Source organism: Nelusetta ayraudi, unplaced genomic scaffold, assembly GCF_046127955.1.
Source record: "Nelusetta ayraudi isolate G7.1 ecotype Tasmania unplaced genomic scaffold, CSIRO-AGI_Nayr_v1 ptg000017l, whole genome shotgun sequence".
NCBI classification, from domain to species: Eukaryota; Metazoa; Chordata; class Actinopteri; order Tetraodontiformes; family Monacanthidae; genus Nelusetta; species Nelusetta ayraudi.
In genome coordinates this window covers 10,181,946-10,206,161 of record NW_027466067.1, presented here as the reverse complement: position 1 = coordinate 10,206,161, position 24,216 = coordinate 10,181,946, and the positions used below count along the sequence as shown (strand labels likewise).

At 44.5% G+C, this 24,216-nt stretch overlaps 2 protein-coding genes across 3 annotated transcripts in view; one reads left to right on the top strand and one right to left on the bottom strand.

Moving 5' to 3' along the window:
- Nucleotides 1–24,216, bottom strand: part of syn2b (synapsin IIb) — a 61,213-nt gene that overhangs the window by 8,820 nt on the left and 28,177 nt on the right. For both annotated transcript variants that reach the window (XM_076025344.1, XM_076025343.1), the window contains exons 2-7: nucleotides 17,159–17,216; nucleotides 15,859–15,950; nucleotides 13,519–13,675; nucleotides 13,203–13,292; nucleotides 634–696; nucleotides 241–383 (exon numbers count right to left, since the gene is read on the bottom strand). In XM_076025344.1, coding sequence (XP_075881459.1) covers nucleotides 241–383; nucleotides 634–696; nucleotides 13,203–13,292; nucleotides 13,519–13,675; nucleotides 15,859–15,950; nucleotides 17,159–17,216 — 603 coding nt within the window. The remainder of the gene's footprint in view (nucleotides 1–240; nucleotides 384–633; nucleotides 697–13,202; nucleotides 13,293–13,518; nucleotides 13,676–15,858; nucleotides 15,951–17,158; nucleotides 17,217–24,216) is intronic.
- Nucleotides 1,945–12,530, top strand: LOC142887587 (metalloproteinase inhibitor 4-like). The gene is made up of 6 exons (XM_076025342.1): nucleotides 1,945–2,024; nucleotides 2,199–2,509; nucleotides 8,600–8,697; nucleotides 9,070–9,184; nucleotides 10,075–10,199; nucleotides 10,830–12,530. The coding sequence occupies exons 2-6, from the start codon at nucleotides 2,371–2,373 to the stop codon at nucleotides 11,025–11,027; spliced, it is 675 nt and encodes a 224-aa protein (XP_075881457.1). The 5' UTR covers nucleotides 1,945–2,024; nucleotides 2,199–2,370; the 3' UTR covers nucleotides 11,028–12,530.

Genomic DNA, 24,216 nt, shown 5'->3' with positions numbered 1-24,216 from the left:
ACCATTTAGCAACCATTCAGATGTGACAAAAGCAGAGAGTGACTCCAGGGATCCACGGGGATGTGTGTCAGGCTCTAAAAGACCTGTGCAAAGAGACTTTTCTAGGACCAAATGAATTCAACCCGAGCACAAATCACAATATGATGAGCATTTCGTAGAGTTAACTAAATAAACACAGATACAAAAAGAACGACATTTAGATTTCAGACAAAAAATTGAAACAGTGCAAAAAGAACGCACATGTATGCTTTGTAGTCGGCACCAATTTTCTGGACCCTGATGTCGTACTTGGCATCGACAAATGGTTCTGTGGTACAGTAGGTCTGAGTGATGGCCACCACACTGGCAATGTCCTGAAAGTCACTCAAGTTGTCCACTTTGACCTACAGAGGGAAAACAGACAGATCACTTCAGTAAGGCTGGACTATGTTGCATGTTGCACTACAAGGGCAACAACGCTATTTTATAAGGTGAAGCCTATGAAGATTACTTTGATGCAATTTAGCGTGAGTTTACTTCACTCATTTAGTTTAGCTTACTCATTTGACTTCTGTGTCAGTCGCCAGCTGTACATAGTTGACAAAACTGAAATTTATTTTTGTGGAAACTCGGAAAGGAAATCTGCAATATCACCTTCCCCATTCCAGAGTGGGCGTGTCCGATCTTCACCACCACCGGGAAACTTGGGGTTGTAATCTGAAAAAAATGACAATAATGATAATAATAGCTGTCCTCGGGCGGAGGCGGCGGTTACACACTGGACAGGACACCAGTTTTTTTCCCCCCAATTTTGCACACACTTTCACACCTACAGACAATTTAGAGCTGCCAATTAGCCTGATGTGCGTGTCTTTGGACTGTGGGAGGAAGACAGAGTGCCCGGAGAGAGCAAGAGACAAAGCGCGAACTCCTGCTGCTGGGCATTTCTCTGTCAACGCAAAATGACCCCAGCAGCACAGGAATGGTACCCAAGACCTTCTCACTGTAAGGCGACAGTGCTAACCACTGCATCACTGTATCACAATACTTGGACAAAAAAAAACAAGGAACGCCACGCTCAGCTCTCTCTGTACAACCATCACGGCTCTCTGCGGAAAACGAACCGTGTTCTACCTTCCACACGGGAAGAGAAAATGGCAAAGTGCAAAAGGAAAAGGGACAAAGACCATGTGGCGGTGAGGTGGTCCGAAAGGGCGGAATGACCACCTGGCCACAATCTATGCTTAATCTGAGAGATGTATCAGTGCCTTTTGTGACATCACAAGGGGCTTCTTTCCAGAAGTGTGTCTTTCTGCATAAACTTTACTTTTAAAGTGAGCAGGGAGTTGTGGGGATTTTACCAACTGGACATAAGGAATGAATAGTACAGTTAGTATTAGTAAATAAGTGAAGACAGACCAATGACATATGCATTGCGGCCTCTGGGGGGCAGCACCACATGTAAACAAAACCTAATACTGCTTGTTTTTCTTGAACGCAAAGATCAGTGTGTTAGCGTTTTAACTTGAGACCTTTTTCTCTTGGCTTTTGCTGCAGTCATGCGCTTTACATAAACCTGCTCCATTCTAAGCAAACAGTGACACTTGCTGCCTACACGAAAAATGAACATGAATCAACAGAAAATGTTTCCAGTCCTCCAGCTGCATGTATGACTCAGAGGGCTGTATCACAGACGCTCCATATCAAAAGCGCGAGAGGACGAAAGAAAGAAAGAAAAAAATATAATAAAGATCTCGCACAGGAGATTTTTCGTGCGTTTGTGCGGGCATGCGTGCGTGGCCAGTTCCAATTGCAGAATTTCACCACCAGTCTCCCACAATGCCTTAATCGGTCATCTCTTTCATGACTAACTGCATGAATACACTTGGGGGCAGCCAATAGGAGAAGAGGGAGGACATCAAAAAGAGGCTACAAGAGGAGGCAAAGGATGAGGAGGCTGTCCCCAAATTGTTGAGTACATAAGAGGCTCCCTGTGTGCGACCCTCTCAGCATTCAGGACCAGAGTGTGATTGGATCCAACTATTGTGAGTTTCTCTGTGTGATGTCTACAGGGGAGGGAGGGAGGGAGGGAGACAGAGAGCAGCAGCAGCAGGAGGAGGAAGAGGAGCAGCCATCTCCGCAGTTCAACTTCAGCCTGAATTCCGAGGTGCACTTTCAACTTATGACATTTTTTTTTTGTTTCCATTATTCCTCCACAGCTGCCTCCCAGCACCGCTCCCAAAGAGCTCGCCTCACTCCGTCTCACCCGCCGGCTCCGACCGCAGGCCTGCGTCTCCTTCCCCAAGCGGAGCCCCAGAGGATCACAAGTGGCGGCCGAGTGCTCGTCGAGTGGCGGAGCGGGTCAGAGTCAGAGTCAGAGTCGCCGTGGCAATGTCCAGGGAGAGAAGTGCGTGTCTGGGGGCCTGGGTGCTCCTCTTGCTGGGCGCGGGCTTGGAGGAGGCGCTGCTGGCCGAGGGATGTAGCTGCAACCCGGCGCACCCGCAGCAGCTGTTCTGCAGCGCCGAGATCGGTGAGTGGAAACGAGTGGCGCTGGCTCAGGTGACAGTTTGCAGGTAGCAGTCGGGGGGGGAGGTAGCGGCATTTAGAATCATGTGTCTGTCTCACTAACTCTGGATGATTTTGGTCCTGAGTGGTTGGAAAGAGGCCTGAAATAATCAATACATTTTGAGTACTTAGTATAAATTCTCAATGGCAGTTGAGATAAAATTCCAATAATAGAAAATGCTTATATAAAAATATGAAAGAAAGGACAAATTATCAGATATGTATAACAAATATTAGCGTACACAACTGTTTGAGGATTGATTACACTAGTTAACGTTATATATCTTTTACCTTTTTTTTTTTTATTATTGGAAGTACAGGTGGTCTCCAGTCTAATATGAAGGGGTTTCATAATTTTTTGCCCTCATTCACAGAAAAAAAATGACCCTCAGATTACGTCCAGCGTCACGTATCCTTGGCCTACTTTCTGTTTTACTGCCTGTTGGGTTGTGTCTGCCTGCTCCCCCTGTCTGACAAACCCACCCCACACACACACACACACACACACACACACACTCACACACACACACACACACACACACACACACACACACACACACACACACACACACACAAACACACACACACACACTCCCCCTCCCCATCGTCCAGTTCTTTCTTGTCTAAGCACATGCCAAAACCAACACTCCGCTCCGACTTTGAGTGCTTGGCTCCGGATGGTGAAAGGCTGGAGTATGCGTCTCTGTCAAAGGTCGCACTCCAGCAGCGGAGAGCGGCCGTCAATAAGATTGTTGGTCATAAAACTGCTTTTTTTGTCGTCTTTTTTTGTAAATCATTTTTGCGTCGCCAGTAACAGGTGCTACTGCGGTGGTGTTCAGGTATAGGGGGAGCCGCTCGGAGCACAGGCCGATTCAAAAGTAGGCTGACGTTAGTCTTTTTGAACCATTATGAAGCCAAATTAGATCTGGGTTATGGGAACACATTAAAGTATTTGGAGCGCTGCTTTTAAGTTGGGAAAAGTGTGTCAAAGACGAGGTCTGGGGTCTTTTGTGACAAAAACTGCTTTGCCCCCCCCCCCCCCCCCCCCATAACTTCTTATTACGTCTGATTGTGACAAAATTGGTGCAGCCGGGATGTGAAGGATCAAAAAAAGTCATCAGACACGGGCAGAGAAATTCTGATTCGCGCTGCTATCGTCGGTTTTCCTTTTTCTTGTTCTCTTTGGCAGCGCTGCAGACAGATCCTGCTGCGTGTTTCCTTATGTAACGGATGATACCGACATTCAAGGCTGGAATCAAGCTCGTCACAAAGGCTGCCTTGTGCTAACAAACATCACATGTTTCCCCACGTTTCCCTCATCAACCTGTTTCCTTTCATCACTGACGCAAAACAGAAGGATCCCTGTTGACCGTTGCTGTGCTCTTGCCCTTCAGTAATATGAGGGCAACTCCAGCTTTAAACTGGAGGTCGGCCGAGTTTGGTTTTTTTTTTTGTTTTTTTCCCCCACATTTTGGAGTGATTTTAGGTACGGGATGGTGTGCTATCATTTAGGGTATTTAGTGGTAGAACCTTTGGTTATATATTCATTTAAATGACGATATCTTGTGGTATTGTTATAGCTTGGTTGGCTCATCCGAATCTTGGGGAAAACACACAAGAGTAAAATATATTTCCATGGCGTTTGTGTTTCCGTGGTGAGACTCCAAGTTTTTGTTGTTTCGTGGGCTAAATTACAACCTTGGGTAGGAAAGTTCAATTTGGGGCTGCACCCTTGTTCTGCAATGCTGGACTGAAGGGAGCTCATGTAACGAGGATGCTAATAAGGTTTCTGTCCTAAAATGATCAAAAAAACCTGGCTGCAGATCCTATCTGTGTACTACTGTGGCTATTCAGAAAGCTGCCCAGCGTTTCATAATAACTTGTCCCTGACAATTTAGAAGTTTGTTGGGTGCCATACAGACTTGACATGCTTAGGAACAACATAGGGGTCGATCCTCAAAAAAAGGGGCGCGCAGCGCTAAAATGCGGCGCATTTTGCGGCGGGATTGCGCCCCCGCAATCTGCGCCACAGATGCGGGGATCCACAAAGTTTTTTTGCGCTAATGACATGCAGGCGCAAACACGCCCACGAATGCGCCACCTGAAACAGGTGCGAATGTTGCGGTCTGGCAACCTGAGACAGTGAAACTCTGCTACGATGAAGGTGCTCCTGTGCGCGCCTGGCATTACGACGCCTCCTCCGTCTACCAAGACTGCTGCCATAATGGAGAGAAAGTCAAGACGCGTTAGTCACCAACACCTTGAGTACCATTTGTATTTTTCATCTAAAATATTGGCATATACACTGTGGTCTATGCCGATCTATATATAAGATTTGGGGAGCCATATACATATTTCAGGCTTTTCAGAGAGGAAAGTTTCACTCAGAAGCCAGAAACACTTTGACAGACAGAAGCTGCGCCTGGTTTTGGCTGGCGGTGTTTGCGTCTGTCAAACTGCACGCGGACACGAGCGCAAACTCTTCCTGGATCTGCCGCTGTTTGAATTAGGCATATTTGCATAGAAGGGGGTGTCATTTTGCGCGCAATGACTCGTTTAAATACATTCAAATGAGTGTGGCGCAGCCCTGCAGCTACTTGCGCCTCGGCGCATTGTGCGCCGATTTTCACGTTTGCGTCCTTCTCTGTGGATCGGAATCACCGTTTTTGGCGCTGTTTACACGGATTTTCAGGCGCAAAAGCCGCGCAATCGCTTTGAGGATCTACCCCATAGGGTTGTGTTTAAAAGATGGTCTGCTTAAAGTACAGTGTGCAAGGATTGGTCGCGTCTAATGGTGAGAAAGTAACTGTTTTTTTTCACTCGATTCATGAAACTCTGAGCATATCCGTGTTCAAGGCTACTGTACATGCATGGCTGTGCAATATGGCTGATTCCTTTTAACCTGACAAGCAAATGAAAACACAAAAAAATGACTTATCTTCAGACACTTTAACTATTAAAAACATGCACATGTACTTTCTAATGCATGCACATCCCCATTATGTGACAGTATGGCAACAAAAATGCCGGCCTGTGAGTCGGTCCAGGAGTCAGTGGCCCCCTTTTAGATGGGATGCAGTGTTTTTCTTTCTCCCCCCCCAGCTATGAATAACAAATGAAGAAAATCCCACACTTACGCTGAGTGCCTCAAGGGAAAACCTTTAAAATTCAACAGCGTGTTTGTGATTAAAGCGTCCGGAGTGTTGTTGTGTTTTTTTTTTTTCTAAGGATGGGCTGGTGGTGGCCTTTGGTTGACCTGACAGTGCTGTCAGGGTGGATGAGCCCTTGAATAAAGCTGTACATCTGAGTAATATCCCATCTGGTCAAACCCCGGACAATTCACCAGCTTTAGCTGTGTGTATTTGAGTGTGTGTTAGTGTGTGTGTGTGTGTGTGTGTGTGTGTGTGTGTTTGCTGGATGGAGGCCAAGCCATGCCAACACAGCCTACTCCATCTCACTCTCTTTCATTCCCTCTCGCTCTCCCCGCTTCATTTCCATGTCTATAGGCTGGGCCTAATGGTCTGCATACTAACAATATCGGTGTGAAAGCCCGCTGACAGTCCAGCTTTGTGAGCGCGACAAGGGCGCCGATTCATCAGGGAGGAGGGTCGGGGGGGAGTTACTCACGACATCAGTTCTCATGGAACAAGTTTGCAATATTTCTCCTTGGTTATGTGGCCGCTTGGGGCAGACGCGCGGCCACTCGGGACCCTGCGGGCGAGCCCGTCGCTTATCCCTGCTGCTCATAACACAGCTGCGGCGGCCGAGCGGGGCGGCGGGCCAGTCGGATGTGTAGATGTGAAGATGTGTAGGCGAGGGAGGGAGGGAGGGGGTAAACATTTCGGAGAATGTAGGCCAAGGAAATCCGGTATGGAGGAGACAACCAGCTGAAAATTAGGCCGCGGTGCCGGGCTGTCACCGATAAACAAATAATGCTGCAGAGCTCGATTGTGTTTTCAACCCAGCCGTTACTCAATTTTTCATTCGAATCTGGACGTGAAATATACAGCAGAATGAATATTGAATTGCGTAAACCAAACAGACCAAAAAAAAAAATCCCACAAACCAGCCACATTGGTTCATTCCACAATACTATTACAGCGGAGTGGAGCCATTAATCTTTTCGGTGGGGAGCCTTTAAGTAGGGCAGCTAAGTCATTATCAAGTTTCAGCCACTTTCACATGAAACGGAAGAGCAGATCAAAGAACTGACCCGGACAGAGAAGCCCATCATAAAGATAGTCATCGACTGTGCAGCGTATTTCCCCGTTGTGCCAAAGAAAGCCTGGATTTGTGGCGTAATCACAGAGCAGGTGGTTACAATCAGGCATGGTGCCATTTTTGAATGTCATTAACCAGGTCGTTCAGCTTAGGATCCATTCATCTGGTGAATATCGGGGTATGCCAATAGACAAGTGTCCACTTGTAAGTAAACAACAGGGCTAATGCAACAGGCCAAATGGCCCAATGAGAACATTTCACACTGGCTCCAATAGATATCTGCAGCAGACACATGGGGATTTGAATGAAGAAGTTTCAGCTACTCATTGAGGAGTTGACACTGTAACCACAGCCAGTTCTGTGTGTGTTTGAGGATGCCTGCGTACCAAGCCGCAGGCTTTGCTGTTGATGCCATGGGGCACGTGATGTCCGTTCTGCACAGTTACCATGATTGGCTGAAGTTGTACTCAGAGCAGTAATTAAAAATATATTCTAAAAACAAAAGGGGGCCATTTTCCCACAGTGAGATATTCACAATCCTGTTTACGTTGGTCATCATGTTTGTTTTTCTTCTATGCAAATTGTTTGCACAGATCTCCCCTAGAAGGTCTCGTGAGGTAACGCTGTGCAGTTTCCTAAAATATGTTAATGAGCAACATCTTGTCTGTGCTTTTATGCCTCTCTTTGTTGTATGTTTTTTTTGCTGTGGTGGAAATGGAGCAACTCTGTTTTAGTGTCTAGTGGCTAATTTCATCACGGACCGTGTTGCCCTAAACCACACACTGATGTTTTTGACTTTTTGGCAAGTGACAAAAGTTTTTTAAGGGAAAATTGCAAACAGATGGCAAAGACAGTAAGTATGACATTGTGTCACATGCAAACCAACATAGATTACAATGTTGATCCCTGAAGAAAACGTGCTGCCTGTGCGAGAAGAACAGCTGCTATCTAATGGGTAAACGGCATCAGCTGCCATGCTAATGCCATGACAGTACCTCTGCTGTGCCGCAGTAATGCTATTAGCTGACTCTGTGAAGCAAAAATATGGAGCATTCTGCACAGCGGCGCAGCACGAGCTGTAGCTTCGGTGCAGTCGAGCTCATTTACAAAAAGGCTGCCACGGTATAAAGCCACTTTGACAGCCGCTGTGAAAGGCCTCTTAATTAATGTGTCAGAAAGTTCCGTGAGAAAGCCCAACGTGTTTTATGATTGATTAACGCTAGCTAACGGTTTCTTAATAGAACAGTTGAATCAATCCAGGTCCTCAAAAGACGCAAACGTATTGACGTTGATGGACGTCTCTGAATGAAATGTTGTAAAACTGTGAGACTTTGTTGGAAGCGACACAATGGGACTAATTGTTCCGCTGCTTTAACAGCGTACATCATTAACGGTGGGCGGAAATGACAACTGTGTGTCAGACACGTGTTAGCCAAGTGTGTGTGGCACTGCTAATGCCATACATATGTACTCCTTATAATTGTGTGTGTGTGCATAGTCAGTTAATGGGAGTGTCCAAGCACAGAGCTACTTGTTATTCCATGTGGGTTTTGATTTCCCTCCCAGAGGAGAGGAGAGACACATCCGGTGTCACTACAGAGACAGACTAGAAAAGGAGTGACGAGCGAAATGGAAGACGTGGAGGGAGGAGGGAAAGAACATTTCTATCCATCTTTTTAATCGCCCGTCGTGCGCATTTTACAACGACGTCCCCTCTCCCCCGCCTGCCGCTCTCGCCATCATTCTCGTCGGTTCCGCGGCGATCCGGTTCGTCCTCGCACCCACCTGACTCTCTCTCTCTCTCTCTCTGTCTCTGTCTGTGTTTCCCCGTCAGTGATAAGGGCAAAAATCTCCGGAGAGAAGATCGTGTCGCCTAGCAACAGCTCCTCACCTTACATGAAGATGATCCAGTATGAGATCAAAATGATCAAGGTGAGGCCCTCAGAGCAGCCGTAACATCTGTCTTGTCGTCGGTTTTTCGACGGCGGCATTGACTGCACGCTCAGCCGCTGCCCCTCCAGCCAGGTTTAACCACGGCTGGAATAGTTTACTGCACCTTCACGAGAAAGAATTCTGGTTTAAATGATTTTCTGTGTTGTTAATTTCACACATCGTACTAAAATGTGTCTGAATATTTGTTTTAGATAAATTTTGCTTATAGGTAAAATATTTATACATATATTCATATTATGAATAAACATTTTCAAATTTGATCATATTCTTATTTACACCAGCAGTGAATGTTGCATGACACTGGACTTTAAACTCATCAGCTGACTCTTCCCCGTTTATCTCTGTTTGCAGATGTTCAAAGGTTTTGACAAGGCCAAGGACATCCAGTACGTGTACACTCCAGTCTTCTCCTCACTGTGTGGCGTCAAGCTGGACTCCAACAACAAAGCGGGATATCTGCTCTCAGGTGAGGCACAAAGCGTGACCAAAGCGCGCGGCAGATATCCAACCGGTTGCATCATGACATTTGATATAACTGGCCCACAGGGAAAATCCTTTTCAACTAAGATGAAAGGGATCTGATTTAGCTCCAGGAAGTATTTGCTTCCACGCTGCAGATATGTTGCTATATTAGACATTTCCATAAGAGCGATAAAATATTTCCTATGTAGACACTGGCTATTAATATGTGTAATTATCACAAACACTGGGTGTTGCTGGACGACACTGTCCCCTCTGGTAATTTGTCACGCAGCAACTGCACGTGAAGGTATTTAACAATATCTCAATTCAAAGTAAGAGCGCTAATTTCCCAGTGTCTATTATTGTTCTGTTAGCAGACTCGGAGATGAGCATAATAGCCATCAAAAGATGCGGAGACACGGAGTTTCGATTATATATGAAAAGTATGAAGTATACTGTCTGGAACCAACTCTGCTCAATATTACTGGAAAAAAACTATTAAAATGACAATTACTTTAACCTGTAGATTAGCGTAAATTAGCATAGATAGGTGCAAAATTCAGGAACTGCTGGTCTACTGAGTCTACTGAGCAGCTATGTCTCACAGAATAACAATTAATTCTATCATTATAATGATAAATAGTAATGCTATTACTTTATTTTTTATATAATCTCAAGTAATCATGAGATAATTAAATAAAATAAAATAAATAAATAAAAGCTTCTTTTAATGTATAGATTCTAAATGCTATCCATCATCACATCTCTCCAGTTACGGCCTCTTAGACCAATCTTGTCATCGTGGGATAGCCAGCAGCTATTGGTGCCACAATGGGGTTAATAAGACATTAGCGACCAACCCTCATTGACTGTGTTGTGATGTCACCAAAACAGGAAGCATGTGGAGTGACGGGAGAATTTCCATCGGCCAGTGCGACCTGGTGGAGTCCTGGGACAACTTGTCGCTGTCACAAAAGAAGAATCTCAACTACAGATACCAGATGGGCTGTGAATGCAGAGTGAGTGAGGGCCGTTCACTCTCCAGTCATCCATGTTCGTCTTTGCGCTCAAAAACCGTCTTCAGACTCCACAAGAGAGGCACAGATAATACTGTATCTGTATTGAATCACCTCTTAGTTTCGTTCCATTAGGATGTAAAGTAAATTCTATTTGTCCACAGAGACACTTCTAAAATTATGAGCCAATCACCTTTATTATCGGTGATTGGTAAAATCATCAGCCAATCGTAGCAGCTTTTTCCAACAGATGACAGGTACAATATAGAATGTCTCTGAGCAAGCAAGTTAACACTAATTTTGTATGCATTAGCTAACCAAAGCAATAGCTTATGCATTTAGTTTAATCTCCAACCAGCTGTTAGCACGGCCGGTACGGATTGAGTTGGAAGACAAGATAGTGTCATAGTGTCATAGTGGAGTACTTCCTGAGGCAAAGGAGCATTCAATACAGGATTCTATGGTAAGGCTGACCTTTTTCGGACAGGATCGTCACGTCAGAACGCCCCCATTCATTTTGATCGGGCCGCCAAGTGGCGGGACTCTCCTTGCAGAACCTAGCCAGAACCCAGCGTTCTCTAGAGTGAATGAATAAATGAAGTAAACCCACAACTCTCTCTCTCCTCTCCCCAGATCAACACCTGTTACACCGTCCCCTGTGCCTCAACAGGAGACAATGAGTGCTTGTGGACTGACTGGCTGTTGGACAACAGCCTAAACGGCGAGCAGGCTCGGCAGTACGCCTGCATCCGCCGCTCCGACACCACCTGCAGCTGGTACCGGGGAGGGCCTCCACCTGAGAAAGACTTCCTGGACATGACCGACCCCTGAAGTTCCTCTTAACCCCCGATCACGCCTCCCAGTCGGGCATTTCCTGCTTTTTTTTCCTTTTGTAGCTCAAATTCTGTGCGCGTGCGCCGCAAAGTCATGTTAGCAGGAGAATTGGCCATTTTTTTTCCACATAGAAGGGGTTCGAGCTCAATTTTTTTAGCGCACCTGGTGGTAGTTTTCAGGCGGTTGCAGCCGCGATGCTGGCAAGGATCTCATGAAGTGCAGGGGCTCTCGACGTCTCGCATTCTCTCGTAAGAACAGCACTGCCATTTATTCAGCCCAGACCGAGCTCTAGATTTTCCGGTACCCTGATTGAAAATCAAAACCTTGACATTTAGTACTGACAGCCTCACGTTCTGTGTCTCCTTGGGTTATGCATCGTTAGCAGGTTCAGCGAAGCAGGTGTGCAAAGAGAAGAAATAGGAAGCGGAAAAAAATCTGCTGAAGGAAATTTGTGCAAATGCACGAAAGCTTTGCGTGCAAACTTCGGCGCCGCCTCGTCCCCAGAAACAGTCACAGTGTTACTTTAAATGTTAAAGAGTTTTTTTTTTTAACCTCCCTAGTGGAAATAAAGACGAAAAAAAAAATCAGACCACCTGATCCTTTGTAAAATAAAAAGTGAAAAAATAAGAAGCAGTTTATCCTCTCAAACTGCAAAAAAAAAAAAAAAAAATGTAAATATTGCATTTGAGAGAGAAATAACAAGACTAACCACATCGTGTCTTGTAGCATAGTCATCTTGTGGCATTTTAGCTTCCTCAGTTGAACTCCTCCTACTTCCTGTGCCAAAAATCTAATCCAGCGCTATAACAACCGCACTGCCACCTGTAGACGCTGCACCACCGCAAATTTATGATGTGACAGGGTAAGGCTCAATTCAGTTTTTATTTGTTTGTTTTTTATAGACTCATTTAACCAAGAAGTGAATTTTCTTCCAGAGTAATTAGGTTTAAAAAAAAAAAAAAAAGTATGGGAAATGATTTGGCACTAGCCTTCGACAAAGACAGAAATAACTTTGTGAATGAAGTGAATACATACAGCCATATAATCGTTTTACTTCATTCAGTAGGGTGAAAGAAAAAAAACAAAAACATTTAAAGGCAAAAATCTGAATTGTGCCCTGGCCTGTTACTGGATGGCTTCACTGAGGTCATACCGATCACACTGCAATAGAACTATTTTATTTTTTTATAAGATAAATATTATGTAAAGATCAAAAAAATGCTTCAGTCCAGTAATGTCCGTTGTCCAACCTGTCCAATATAAGCCAGACCCATTTAGAATAAGCTGAGTCAAAAATCTGCCTCTTTTTAAATTGAGACTTCTTCCTCCTGCACAGTGTGGCTTCAGTGAAGTGTTATCAAACAATGTTCATGTCTGTTTCTTTTCTTTTTTTTTTTTTTGAAAGAATTGTTTGGGTTTGTATTTATGTCTCTGTTTCTGCCATGAATAGAGTTTTCTATTTCCATGTACCAAAAAAAATTGTATATAAAATGTCTCCAAGAAAAAAAGTGTCTGATTTTCTATTTATTTTGCCCTCCAACCTCCTCTTTCAACAACTGTAGTAGCTTTTTTCCGAGGCTTTAATGAGCTCTCAGGGGCGACATTAACGTTTGAAAAAAAGAAGAAAAGGCAGACAATTTATCGAGGAATGACTCTACTGCGATAGCATGGTGCTAACAAGCACGGAAGGACTGACAAATTTATCACGGTTAAGGCGCAAAGAGGCGTTGCAGTCCAATGCTTTGTTCCTCACATTGAAACAGTGCTTGATTATAGATGGGAACATTTTTTTGGCGTTGCAGTCCAATGCTTTGTTGCTCACATTGAAACAGTGATTGATTATAGATGGGAACATTTTTTTTAAAAAACAGGTTTTCATTTTGATGGCCTCATTTTTTAAAATCCTAAATCAGTAAGGTTAGCAATAGATAAATCTGAATTCATTTAGTTATTTCATCATATTTCTATTATATACATATATATATGTATATATATATGTATATGTATATATATATATATATATATATATATATATATATATATATATATATATATATATATATATATATATATATATATTTATATTTCTTTTAACGGCGGCGTTTAAAGGGGTTGATCTTTTGGTGTGCAAGTGCCATAGGTGTTGACAACACGTTGAGACATTGATCTCACCATGTCCCTGTAGTTGGGGTAGAAGGTCTGGTCAACGAGAGGGAAGGTGTCGGCGCCCAGCTTCTTCTGGTTACCGATCAGCTGGGAAAACTGCAGGAAGGAAGGAAGGGTTGGATATTAGCGAGAGTTAGACGGCCGTTTGCAAATCTGAACAGTCTGAGTTTCAGCCTTCGAGCTTTCAAGACGACAATGCACGTTTTTAATTTGAAAACGTCCGTTATTATTCAAAGGCCTCTCTTCAAGGAGTCGGGGAGGAACTGAACCAGCGATTTTGCTGAAAGATCTTCTTAAAATGCCAGTTTCAGAACTTGCTTACAGCCCACGGCTTGTCACAGAGGTTGTAGATGGAGTCCAGAGAGTTGACGGAGGGGACGCCGGCGTACTGCAGACCAATGATCAGGTTCCGGAAGTCCTCATTCTGGGCCATGCTGTAGGCGTGCTGGCGCACCAGGACAAAGTCGGGCCTGAAAGACCTGCGGGAAGATGGAGAAAGAGAGAACAAGCAGGACATCAACATTTCTGAGGTGTTTGAGATCTTTGGTTTTTCTCTGAATGATTGAAGGCAGGCTTCCGGGTTCACTTTTGACTAAGAGCTGAGGAGGTCGCAGCCCTCATGTAACAAACTAACCTGCAGCTATAATCAAGCGCAATTTTGTTTTAGTGCAGTCACCTACATTAACCCACATGCATCCTTCTGGACTTGCACTGTTCCATCCAGGTCCAAACTGTTTCAAGATAACTGCTCCCTGACAGACATCCAGCATTGCTTGCTCACAGTTAACTACAAAAATAAACAGCTTGCGCGTGTCTGATGAAGACGTGCCTTTTGCAACACAAAAAAGCGACAAATGCATTCTATGAAAGGGGTTTCTGAAGATCATAACAGGTCTACTCCCGTAGTAAACCTGATAAAGTGGACGTGTTGGGGATCCCTTCTGGAAAACTGATGTGGACCTGGCAAATAGGGAACTTGGATATGGAATCAAACAGCACACAAGTGCAGACAAGCTTGCATATTTAGTAAAGGCTTAAGGCCAACAGCATTTTATGTTTCAGTGAAGGTGACCTATGACCTTTAAAAAAAAAGTTGAGTCATCATCCCTGCAGACACATTTTTACCCTTCTAAAATGAGCTGGCATTGAAGGGTTGAAAATAGTCGTGGCCGCTTGATGATTGCACTTTGTCAGGAGTGACGCTGCTTTCAGTCGCTCCTTGCTGCTGCTGGAGCGTCACAACAAACGCCGTTGTGTTACGAGAGACACTTATCAAAATAAAAGAAAGCATCCTGCTGTTTGCATTTTGTGGCTCCCCCCGCCTCAGCTAGACAAGAAAATCTTCAAGTCGTTCCATTTTCTACCATTTTGTTCAGCTTTTCGCAGGGCAGTTACGGACAATTTAGAGTCGCTAATTTAGGACGTTTTTTTTTTTTTTTTTTTTTTTTCCATTGGCAGTTAAATGACGGATGGAAGCGTCTGGTCGGGGGGGGGGGAAATGCTGAGTCAGACCTTCACTGGGGTGTGAGTTAGAGCGCATCCATCACCACATTCACAGCAGAGATTAGAACTCAGGCTGGACACTAACAGACTCAAACGATGGCAGTTTAAAGTTCAGCCTGCAAAAAGACAGACTGAGAGTTTTGCTGTGTACCAGCTAACAGCCAGTGGGTGAAATCAGACGTCCGGTAAGAAGAGCGGCACCTCAGTGGAAACTGCCAGGCCAGGTGGACGTGAGTCACTTGCTGCACTGCAATAAATCTTTTTTTGGATTCTCTTCACAGCTGCCTTGCTAGTGTGTATGTGTGTGTGTTTCTTTGCGTGTGTGTGTGTGTGTGTGTGTGTGTGTGTGTGTCTGGCCAGCCCTCCATAAAGAGTAACGACTTAGAGATGCTGATTTCCAGACGGACGCCGCCTGTCTTCATTTCCTGCTGCGGCTGCTGGTCGGTGGGAGTTCGCCTCGTGCTTAATCACGGGGAGAGAGCGCCTGTGTGTGTCAGCGTGGCCTGTGGCGAGTGAGTGAGAGAGTGAGTGGGCCGCCTGCCATTGTCTTGGTTTACTGTGCGTGTGCGTGTTTGTGCCCAGATTGCGCTCTTCCGGTCTGAGGGGTAAATGGCTGCGGTCCGACTATTCTGCACAACCACTCCCTCACTTTACTGCTCCTATCTTGGCGTAAATGAACTTTTTTTTATTTTTTTTATTGTATTGTTTTCAGGGCCTCAACTCAGAATGTTAGACCAAAGGTTTCCAGCATTACTGTGAATATTGTGCAAAATAGGTTTTGCCAGTGTTTTCTAACAGTCAGAAAAGTCATCAGCACACTCCTCAGAACTCCTTTACTTCTTCCGTTTCCTTAATGATGCTAAAACACTTGGATATCAGTCATTTGTGATGTCACAAATGGCACCTTCAGTCAGGTGCCCACTGTATGCTCTGTGACCGCCGCATTGTTTTTGTCCCCCTCTAAACACGTGTAAAGTGCAACAAAACATACATTTTATTTGAACTTCTAAAAATGTATGCAAAGCTGTTCCATTTGGAGTCTAGAATGAAAATAAAGTAAAATAAAATGGTATTTTGACAGTCCAAGGACATCCTTAATACTGTGTGTGTGTGTGTGTGTGTGTGTGTGTGTGTGTGTGTGTGTGTGTGAGATGCTGACCTGACAACTTTAGTTCCGCCCCGGGTGACCTGCATGTCCACGTTACAGGTGCCATTTGAATGTGACACGAGGTTGACCTCTGAGAATTCAGCCTGCAGGAAGAAGAAGAAGAAGAAGAAGAAGAAGAAGAAGAAGAAGAAGAAGAAGAAGAAGAAGAAGAAAAAAGTTTCATCACCAGGTTTTGACGTGAAAAGGACAAAAAAAGATGCTGCACCTAGTTTATACCCTTCTGTTAATAAAATCAAGAAACTCAATGATTGAAACCCCAGGAACTTGCAGACAAAGCAAAGCCGCAGCACAATAAAGGCCATTTAACAACTAATAAAAAGGCAACGTCAATATGCTGAATTTCACCCCCTTCGCCCTCTGTGGCTGATGCATGAGATAAACTGGGTGTTTTAGGATTATAAACAGCATGTTTCAGGATTTTCTCCGGTGCGGTTGTGTAAGGATTTCTCCGTGACTCATATCAGCCAACTGCTTCCCCTTTTGGTGTCCACTTTCATCTTCTGCATGAGGCTTGTGGTTGTAATTTCGCTGTAAACCTCTATTGGGTGTGAAATGAAAAAAAAACACAAAAAAAAACAACCCTTGACACGCCGTTACGAAGCGCTGCGAGATGATTCGCTGTCAAGTAGATTTTACAAGACCAAATCAAAATGTCATTCGGCTTAAGATGTCTATTTATAGAGACAACGCGTTGATGCACAGAGGAACGGTGGATTTACAGGTTTGATTTCACACTGATGTGCTGTTGAGGATAACAACGTGGACGTTTCTGTCCACTATCTGCAGACGTTTCACAAAAGACCTGAGTGAAATCTGCCACCTGGCTGTGGTTTCTTGTTAGAAGCCAGTAGGTTACTTCTGCAAAAAATGATCAACAGAATTTTACATCTTTTTCAACACAATATGAAAGATATTTTAGTCTGCCACGACAGGTCTGGAGCACCATCGATGTGCTTTGGCCCTGAAACACCACAATGACGCTTTTTTTTAAAACTTATTTTACAATAAAAGGTTTTTTCATGTTTCAGCCACAGAAAAGCCATTGAACTGGTTCATCTTATTCCTAACTAGAAAGTTTGTTAAGATCAGATTCATTTATTCATTTTTATATATTATAATCCTCTTGAAGAGTTTGTCAGGGGGATGATCTGCTCTTCATCTCAAATGAGATCATGCTGTCAGGTCACTTTCATTCTTATTCCACGGCTCATGAAGAAGTGGGTATTGAAAATGAAAAAGGACGGCTGGATTCTACAACACCATAAGTCACACAGTAAAATCCCAGCAGTACCTGCTCCACTTTGATGTCATAGTCCCCCAGAACCTTCTTTCCACGGAACACTTTGGCCCTGTGAGAGAAGAAGAAGAGGAGATTCAGTGATTTCACATTTCTGGCTTTCCCTGCTGCTCTCTGGTTCAGACTCAGTTATGCTATGCTTCCCCCTAGTGGACACAGTGCCCCTGTGGCACCAGTCTGGTAGAAAATGGATGCCTCTCTTGTGCGGTTGCCAAACTTAAACCGCAGGTGCGCGGCTCATCGGCGGCACCCCTGTGAAAGCTGCACTCTTGAGGGGTGATACAAATCTCTGCCGCTGATGCAATCCTGCAGTTACCAAAGGCCGTCTTGTCCATTTAAACTGGGGTTAGGCGACGTTGGGATTTAGCTTACACCTCTTAACATCCTGGCGGCCGCTTTGCTCCAAAGGCAACGTGGCAATCGATTGGGGGTAAACCCAAACGGGCGGACAGATGGAGAGAAGACAGACGAAGGCAGACTGACAGTGAGGAAAGGATAAACACTGAGGCTCTGACCGCCAGCCAACACACAAACAGACCCGCTAGTCTGGACGTCTCATTTTACATGATAATGTCAGTGAATCGCAGATGATTTGCACTGCATGCTTCCCGTCTAGCGGCCATTAACGAAAGCACTTATGATCCAAAAGGCAGAGGAGGAGTTTACCTGGATTTTTTTTCAGTCCTGATATGAAACAGGTTCTTATTTCTTTCCCTTGTCTTTCGTACACAAGCTACTATGGAAGCAGTTGCTGCAAGCAATTTTGGTCAAGGGGCCGCTTTTAGCCCCCCCCTCAACTAAAAATAATTTCCCTCCAGCGGGGATTTGTGCCAGGGTTCCTACGGCAGCCTCAGTTTAAATCAAATTGCAGATGGATCCTCTCTGTGCTGATTAAATTAAAAATGCATGCAAGAGTCCTTCCATGCAGCCTCGTAGGGCAATGTGTGGTGCAGCACGGAGGCATCTGTCTTGTTAGTTGGCTTCATTAAGATCAGACCATCTGCGGGAGAGACACTCCGCGGCTATGATGCCCTATCTTCCAACGATCGATAACCACGGAGGCGAAATTGTCCGGCTTGGAAACGCAGCGACAAAGATTTTAAAGTCCTCCTAGAATGTGTGATCCTGAGTGGGTGTTTTTGCAGTTACAGAGGAAAATGCAATGTCAATGGAGCCGCTCTGTATTCCATATCTGCAGCTCTGAAACTGTTGGGGTATTACAAAGCAGCAGCCCACGGAAACAGACAAGGCGAACGCCATAGTACCTCATATTCTGACTTTGTAAGGGTTCAGTGAATGTTCACAAATGTGCACAAAATATTGTATTCTATTTGCTCAAAGTGTTACAGAGTGCATCATGATAGCATGATGATAGCAGAATGCTCATGTTAGTGTGCTATCTGATAAATAACTGTTGGCTAGTTGGCATGCTACTAGCTATTGCATTTGCAGCACATTCAAATAAACGGTTAATGTCGTGGCATAGATTTGGTTTACGTGAATGAAAAAGCTCAATAAAAAAAAAAAAAGGTAAAAGGTGCATATCTCGCAGCAGCTTTCTAACTTTTCCTCGGAACCCATGTAGAAATATTCAACACACTGCGTGGTGCACAAAACCAAGCAGTGCACAAAGACACGGATGTCAGGCAATTAGCAGCTCCCAAATTTATATCCACTGAATTATCTGCCTTTGTAACTCAGCCATGATTTGCCCGCCGCCCAGCAAAGCAAAGTGTAGGTACAAAAGGACAACGTAAGTTGCTGTTGCTAACTGGTGTGCCATCATCAAAGTCATCTCTGAACACGAGCAGGAAGTCAATTCAACCGCGAATATGCAGCCCAACTGCAGTCCGCTCTTGTTCTTTTCAGTTCAGAATGTTAGCATCATGCTAACTTTTTCTCTTTGGAGATAAGTGATGGCAGCAAGAGGGTCTGAGGGTTTTGTATGAAAAGAAATGGCCCTTTCAGTCAGCATGCAGCTAATTTCAGCTAAGCGCTGTTGCTTGATCATCCTCAGTGAGAGCGTTTGCTTGGAATTTGTGCATGATCACAGCCGTGGGTTAAGAAGTCAGTGTATTGTGAATTCTTTTGCCCCTGGGTCCGTCTGTCCGTGTTGTTCTCAGGTGAAAACAGGAGCATCAAAGCTCCTTCACTTCTGTGGATCTTGTCACAGAATAACGATGACGTTAACAATAGATCATTTCTGACAGGTTATCCATCTTCCTTGTGTTCATCATCCAACCCCCCCCCGACATGCATCTTATAATTACGCTTGAATACATTAACCGATGTGAGTCAGCAACATTCTGGTTACTTGATCAAATAAAGAGGAGGCACACTGCTTTCGTCAACACTTAAATATGTTAAGATTGGTTTTTTTTTTTGTTTGTTTTTTTGGGGAGACTAGAGACTGAATTTGGGTGTGGTTCGAATTGATTTAAGGGTCGAGCCAATTACATTTTCTCGGCACCCTTGATGTTGCATTACAAAGCCGTCTGTGAATAAAAACAGGCCGGAGATCACATCAGGTTTATTTTTAAACCCAAATCTGGCGGTGCAGTTTAATTCAGATGGGAGCCATTTAGGAATTGGTAGGAAAGCTGGACAGCTAATGATAATTGAAGCAAAGCGTTAACTCAGCTTTTTAAACTTTATACTCAGGAATTGGCAGAAAGTGAATGGCCCACAAAAATATTCTATCTTGAAAACAGAAAAAATAAAAGAATTAACATAAAGCATTTGCTGATTTTACTTTGGAAAAGCTGCAAACCTAGCAAAATATTAAACTTAGCGTGGCATGAATGAAGAATCGACATATCAGAGTTGCACCTTTTGGATCCATAGGTGTCACCCAAAGACTTCCAGTGTCAGTTGACCTCAAACTGAAATGTCTTATACAAGGACAACAGCCCCAAAGCTGTGGGCACACTTGGATTTTTCTGCCTATTTAAAAACCAAAGTAAACTAACATAAAAAAAATAGTGACAGCAATTCTCCAAGAAACACCTTGTTTAAAATGGCACAATGCAGCTATTGATAAAAAGAGATGCTCACCCAGGTAAAGATAACTCTGAAAACATCAAGAGACAGCACCGTCAATTGGCCAAATCCAGAAGCTGAGTTTGTGATCCTTTTCTTTTTTTTTCCCCGCCCCCTTGGGTCATTTGATGTGATCCCACTTTCCCCCATTGATCCGTGGAGCCCAGCAGTCTGAGAAGACAGCCGGCCTTTTTAAAATCAATGCAAGGTAATGACAGCGAGCCAGAAACAGGGAGGCAGATGGCAGAGAGTAAAGAAATGGGTGAAAGGAGGGGAGCATATATAGAACTGGAGCCACGAAAAGACGGTTTTAGGTGTAAATGTCAGAAATAGCAAGGCAATGTAATGTAGGCATTATTATTAATAATATTGCCAGTGGTAACAAGTAGTAAATAGCAACATCTGATTGACAGTTTCTCCTTCCTCTCGCTGTTATTCTCCTGTGATTAGACTCTGGGAGAAAATATGGCACTAGAACTATAACAAATTCCATCTACCTGTGTTGGATATTTGTACGAAACAACAAAGGCAAAATACAATCTACACAACTTGTCAAATAGGGCACTGACATGTTATTTTCCTAGGTTTCACTGGAATGTACTGAGTTGAATTTCCTTGCTGTCTTATTAACTCTTTTTTTTTTTTTTTGTTAAACTATGCCAACAAACTACATGGAAAAACAGGTGTCAGTTAGCAGCTGGCTACAATCTGGTATCAATAAGCCCTGAGCCTGATAAAAAGGGGAAACATGATTGCCGTCAGTATCACTGAGAATACCACCGAATAACAATGCAATTAAATGATTTCCTCCTGGAGCACACACAGCACACTTGCAGGATGGCTTCTGGTTTGTATCTGATCCGCACCAGTGTGCACCACTACTCGTGCTTTATGTGCTGCTTGATCAAGTCCAAGAGTCCGGACCTGTTGGCCATATCATGGATCATAATCACTGTAAGGGGAAAATCCTCCCCATTCCTGGGTCAAATCCCACTTTCTACCAAGATCCACACCTTCCCCTGCCCCCCCCCCCCCCCCCCCCCCATCTCATCTTACACCCCCTCCTGAGGTCGGTGGGATAAATTAGATGCAAATACTGGGGTTTATGCATACAAATGAAGCATCCATGAGGTGCGAGGAGTGCACCTTGATGGCTTCAGTGAGACTAGATTTTACAGGCAAATGTTGAGGTGGTGTGGTGCTCCGTTTCAATGAGATGAGACAAACAGGAGATTGAACAGGGAATAAAGCCAAGTAAAAACTGCTGCTTCACTTAGTCCAAGGACAGCAGGGTGTAGAAAATTCAGACCTACTGAATAAGAGGAACCAGACCAGGAGGAATTTCAACCATCTTTTCTGTCGCGTCGGCTCTGACTGGTTCAGTCTGGCGCTGCGAACACAGAGACTATAATTCTCACTCTTTGACCTCCAAGAAAAGCAAAACATGACCCCCTGAATATTAGGGTGAAAGGACACACGCAGTGTCAGAGCATCGCTGTCGGCTCGAGTGCAGCGACAGAGCCAGACTGTAGTCTTGCTCCAGGTGCAGCCAGACAATGCGTGAGCGCCTGAGAACGAGTCGAAGAGACAGTTCAAGGCGATGTGGGCAATTTCAGTCTCTGCAAGAATTCTATATTGTGCACTACGTTTTGTAGGGGTTTGTTTGTTTGTTTTCCTGAAGTCACTGACTTCAAAACAAATCAAATGTCTAACAAATGGTTGGACGTATTCACAGGAAAACGCATTCTAAGGTGCGAAGCAACCAGACTCAGGCTCCTCAATCGGTGATGATTTGTTTTTTGAGTCATTTAGAATATTGCTTCAACACCTCGCTAAGGACGAACAGAAATGCTACAAATGCTTTACACACAGTATGGTACGCGTATGTCAATAGCATTATGTAATAATAATCGTAGTAGCAAAGCTGAGCGGCTGAGCAGAGTTGCCCAGTGTTCCGTCAGATGTCAAAAGCTACAACCAACATTGGAGTCATTTATTCTTATGAGTGTGACTTCGGAACGACACTCTGAGGGATTACAAGGCAATGTGAGAGTTTGGCAGAACTGCACTCTGCATATTAATTAAAACCTTGCTGCGCTTGCCCGGCAACCACAGTAATTGCGCACCGACCAAACGCTGCATCTGAAATACGCATCGTTCACGAGTAAAATGAATGAGGGATTCACTCCCAGTGACTGACTGACCCGTCTTCTAACCAGCTGACCCACCCCGTTAACCCTCATGATCCTAACAACTCCTCTCACTCACACGTTGCTCGGCTGAAGGTTCGTCTCGGCCAGCAGGTGACAAACCTGAGTTTGAGGAACGCCGCTCCAGCCAGGCCAGACGCTTCTGATTCAGCGTCCGAGAGCGGAGCTTGGAAGGCAGCGCTCTGATTGGCCCGCAGCGGCTGCACGTGTGCAGAATGCACGGCCAGACGTCAGTGGCTTGTGAATTGTGCCTCCGAGGTGAACGTGTCACTTGAATTATTCAGCTGCGGCACAGGAGGGGGGGGGGAGCACCTCCTCCCCGCCACGGTGCAGTGTGTCCGTGTGTGTCAGAGAAGGAGGGATGTCAAAACATCTTGCGTGGCTGCAAATTAATGAGAACCATTGTGGTTTGAAGTTCGTTTGAAATAGATATGCACAGAATTTGGCCAGCCAGTTGCAATTAACCAAGTGCCAGGTTCTCAGTGGCTTTTCCTTCTGTGTTCTTCCTATGTTGGTTTTCTGCGCTGCTCTGATTTCTAACTGAGAAAGAGGCAAAATTAACAGTGAAAAAAAAGGGGTCAAATCCCTGATAAGTTGGATGTGGACTGGTGAGACCTTGAAAACGTCCTTTTGAGAGTGTTTCGTTTTAAGTCTTTTATAAGGAATATTAATCTCAGTGTGGGTCACAGGGAAGGCTTGATAGGGGGAAGTGCTGCACGGCAGAAGGAGCAATCCCTTCCTCTCTCATGAATCCCGTTAAATTGATGTTGAGTTATTTTGGGTTATTTTAATAAAAGCAGGACTTTTAATCCAAATTGCATTTTTCTGTGGCCTGTACTTCAGTGCGGTACGCTTGTTGTGTACGGGGTTCAAACATTGTCCAAAGTTGTGTGTGTGCACGATAATCTGATCCCCTCTGTACAATTTGTCTTAAGCATGTCTTTTTTTTTTTTTTTTTATGCCATTCCTCATTTGCTTTGATTGGTTTCTCGATATCAAATTAAAAAAACAACCACACTAATGGGTTTCTTCCTGCTAGGTTGAAGGGCCTTTATTGCCTCTGTTTATATCTGTTTGATTTCAGCTGTAACGAGCTGACTCATCTGCATTATAAATTATAATTTTATTTTAATTGCAAAGGCTTTTACCCAGCAAGGCCTGCAAATTGTATATCAAAAGCCTGGCTATCCATCTCCCAAAGCCTTTGCTGCAGGAAAACCACCGTCTGCATTTGTGAGGGTTTGAGCTGTGCATCCCGACCATTAACTTAGGGGGCGTTCTCATAGCCTCGCCTCGCCTCGCCTCGGCTCGCCACGGTACTGTTGTAGGGCGTTCGCACTGGCCGCTACACGGTTGTAGGGGTTGCCGTTCTGGTACCTCAATCCCCCAGGGTCCAAGCGAGACGAAGCGAGTCGAGTGGTGACGTAGCCACGAGCAGGGCACTGGATTGGCTCAGTGTCCTCGTCGACGTTCCCCGTCGGAGCGGACATCGACGGCAACTCCTTCGACACGGAACTTCCGTGTCAGGTACATTTTTTTTACCGTGAATACAAGTAGCTACTATTGATGGTGTACAAATGTATTTATAGGTGTATACATTTTTTTATAAACAGCTTTTTCAATACATGTTTATTTTGTCTTTCGGGGAGAGGCAGGCGAACCGGGAATGCCCTCGACGTCGCGAGTGGGTTCAACCATATTCGCGAAAACGACGAGCGGCAAACGGCGAAGCGCTCAGAACAAAATCGAGTTGCTCGTGCGTGAGGCGCGTTAAGCTAGGGAATCCGAGGAGTCTTGAGGCGA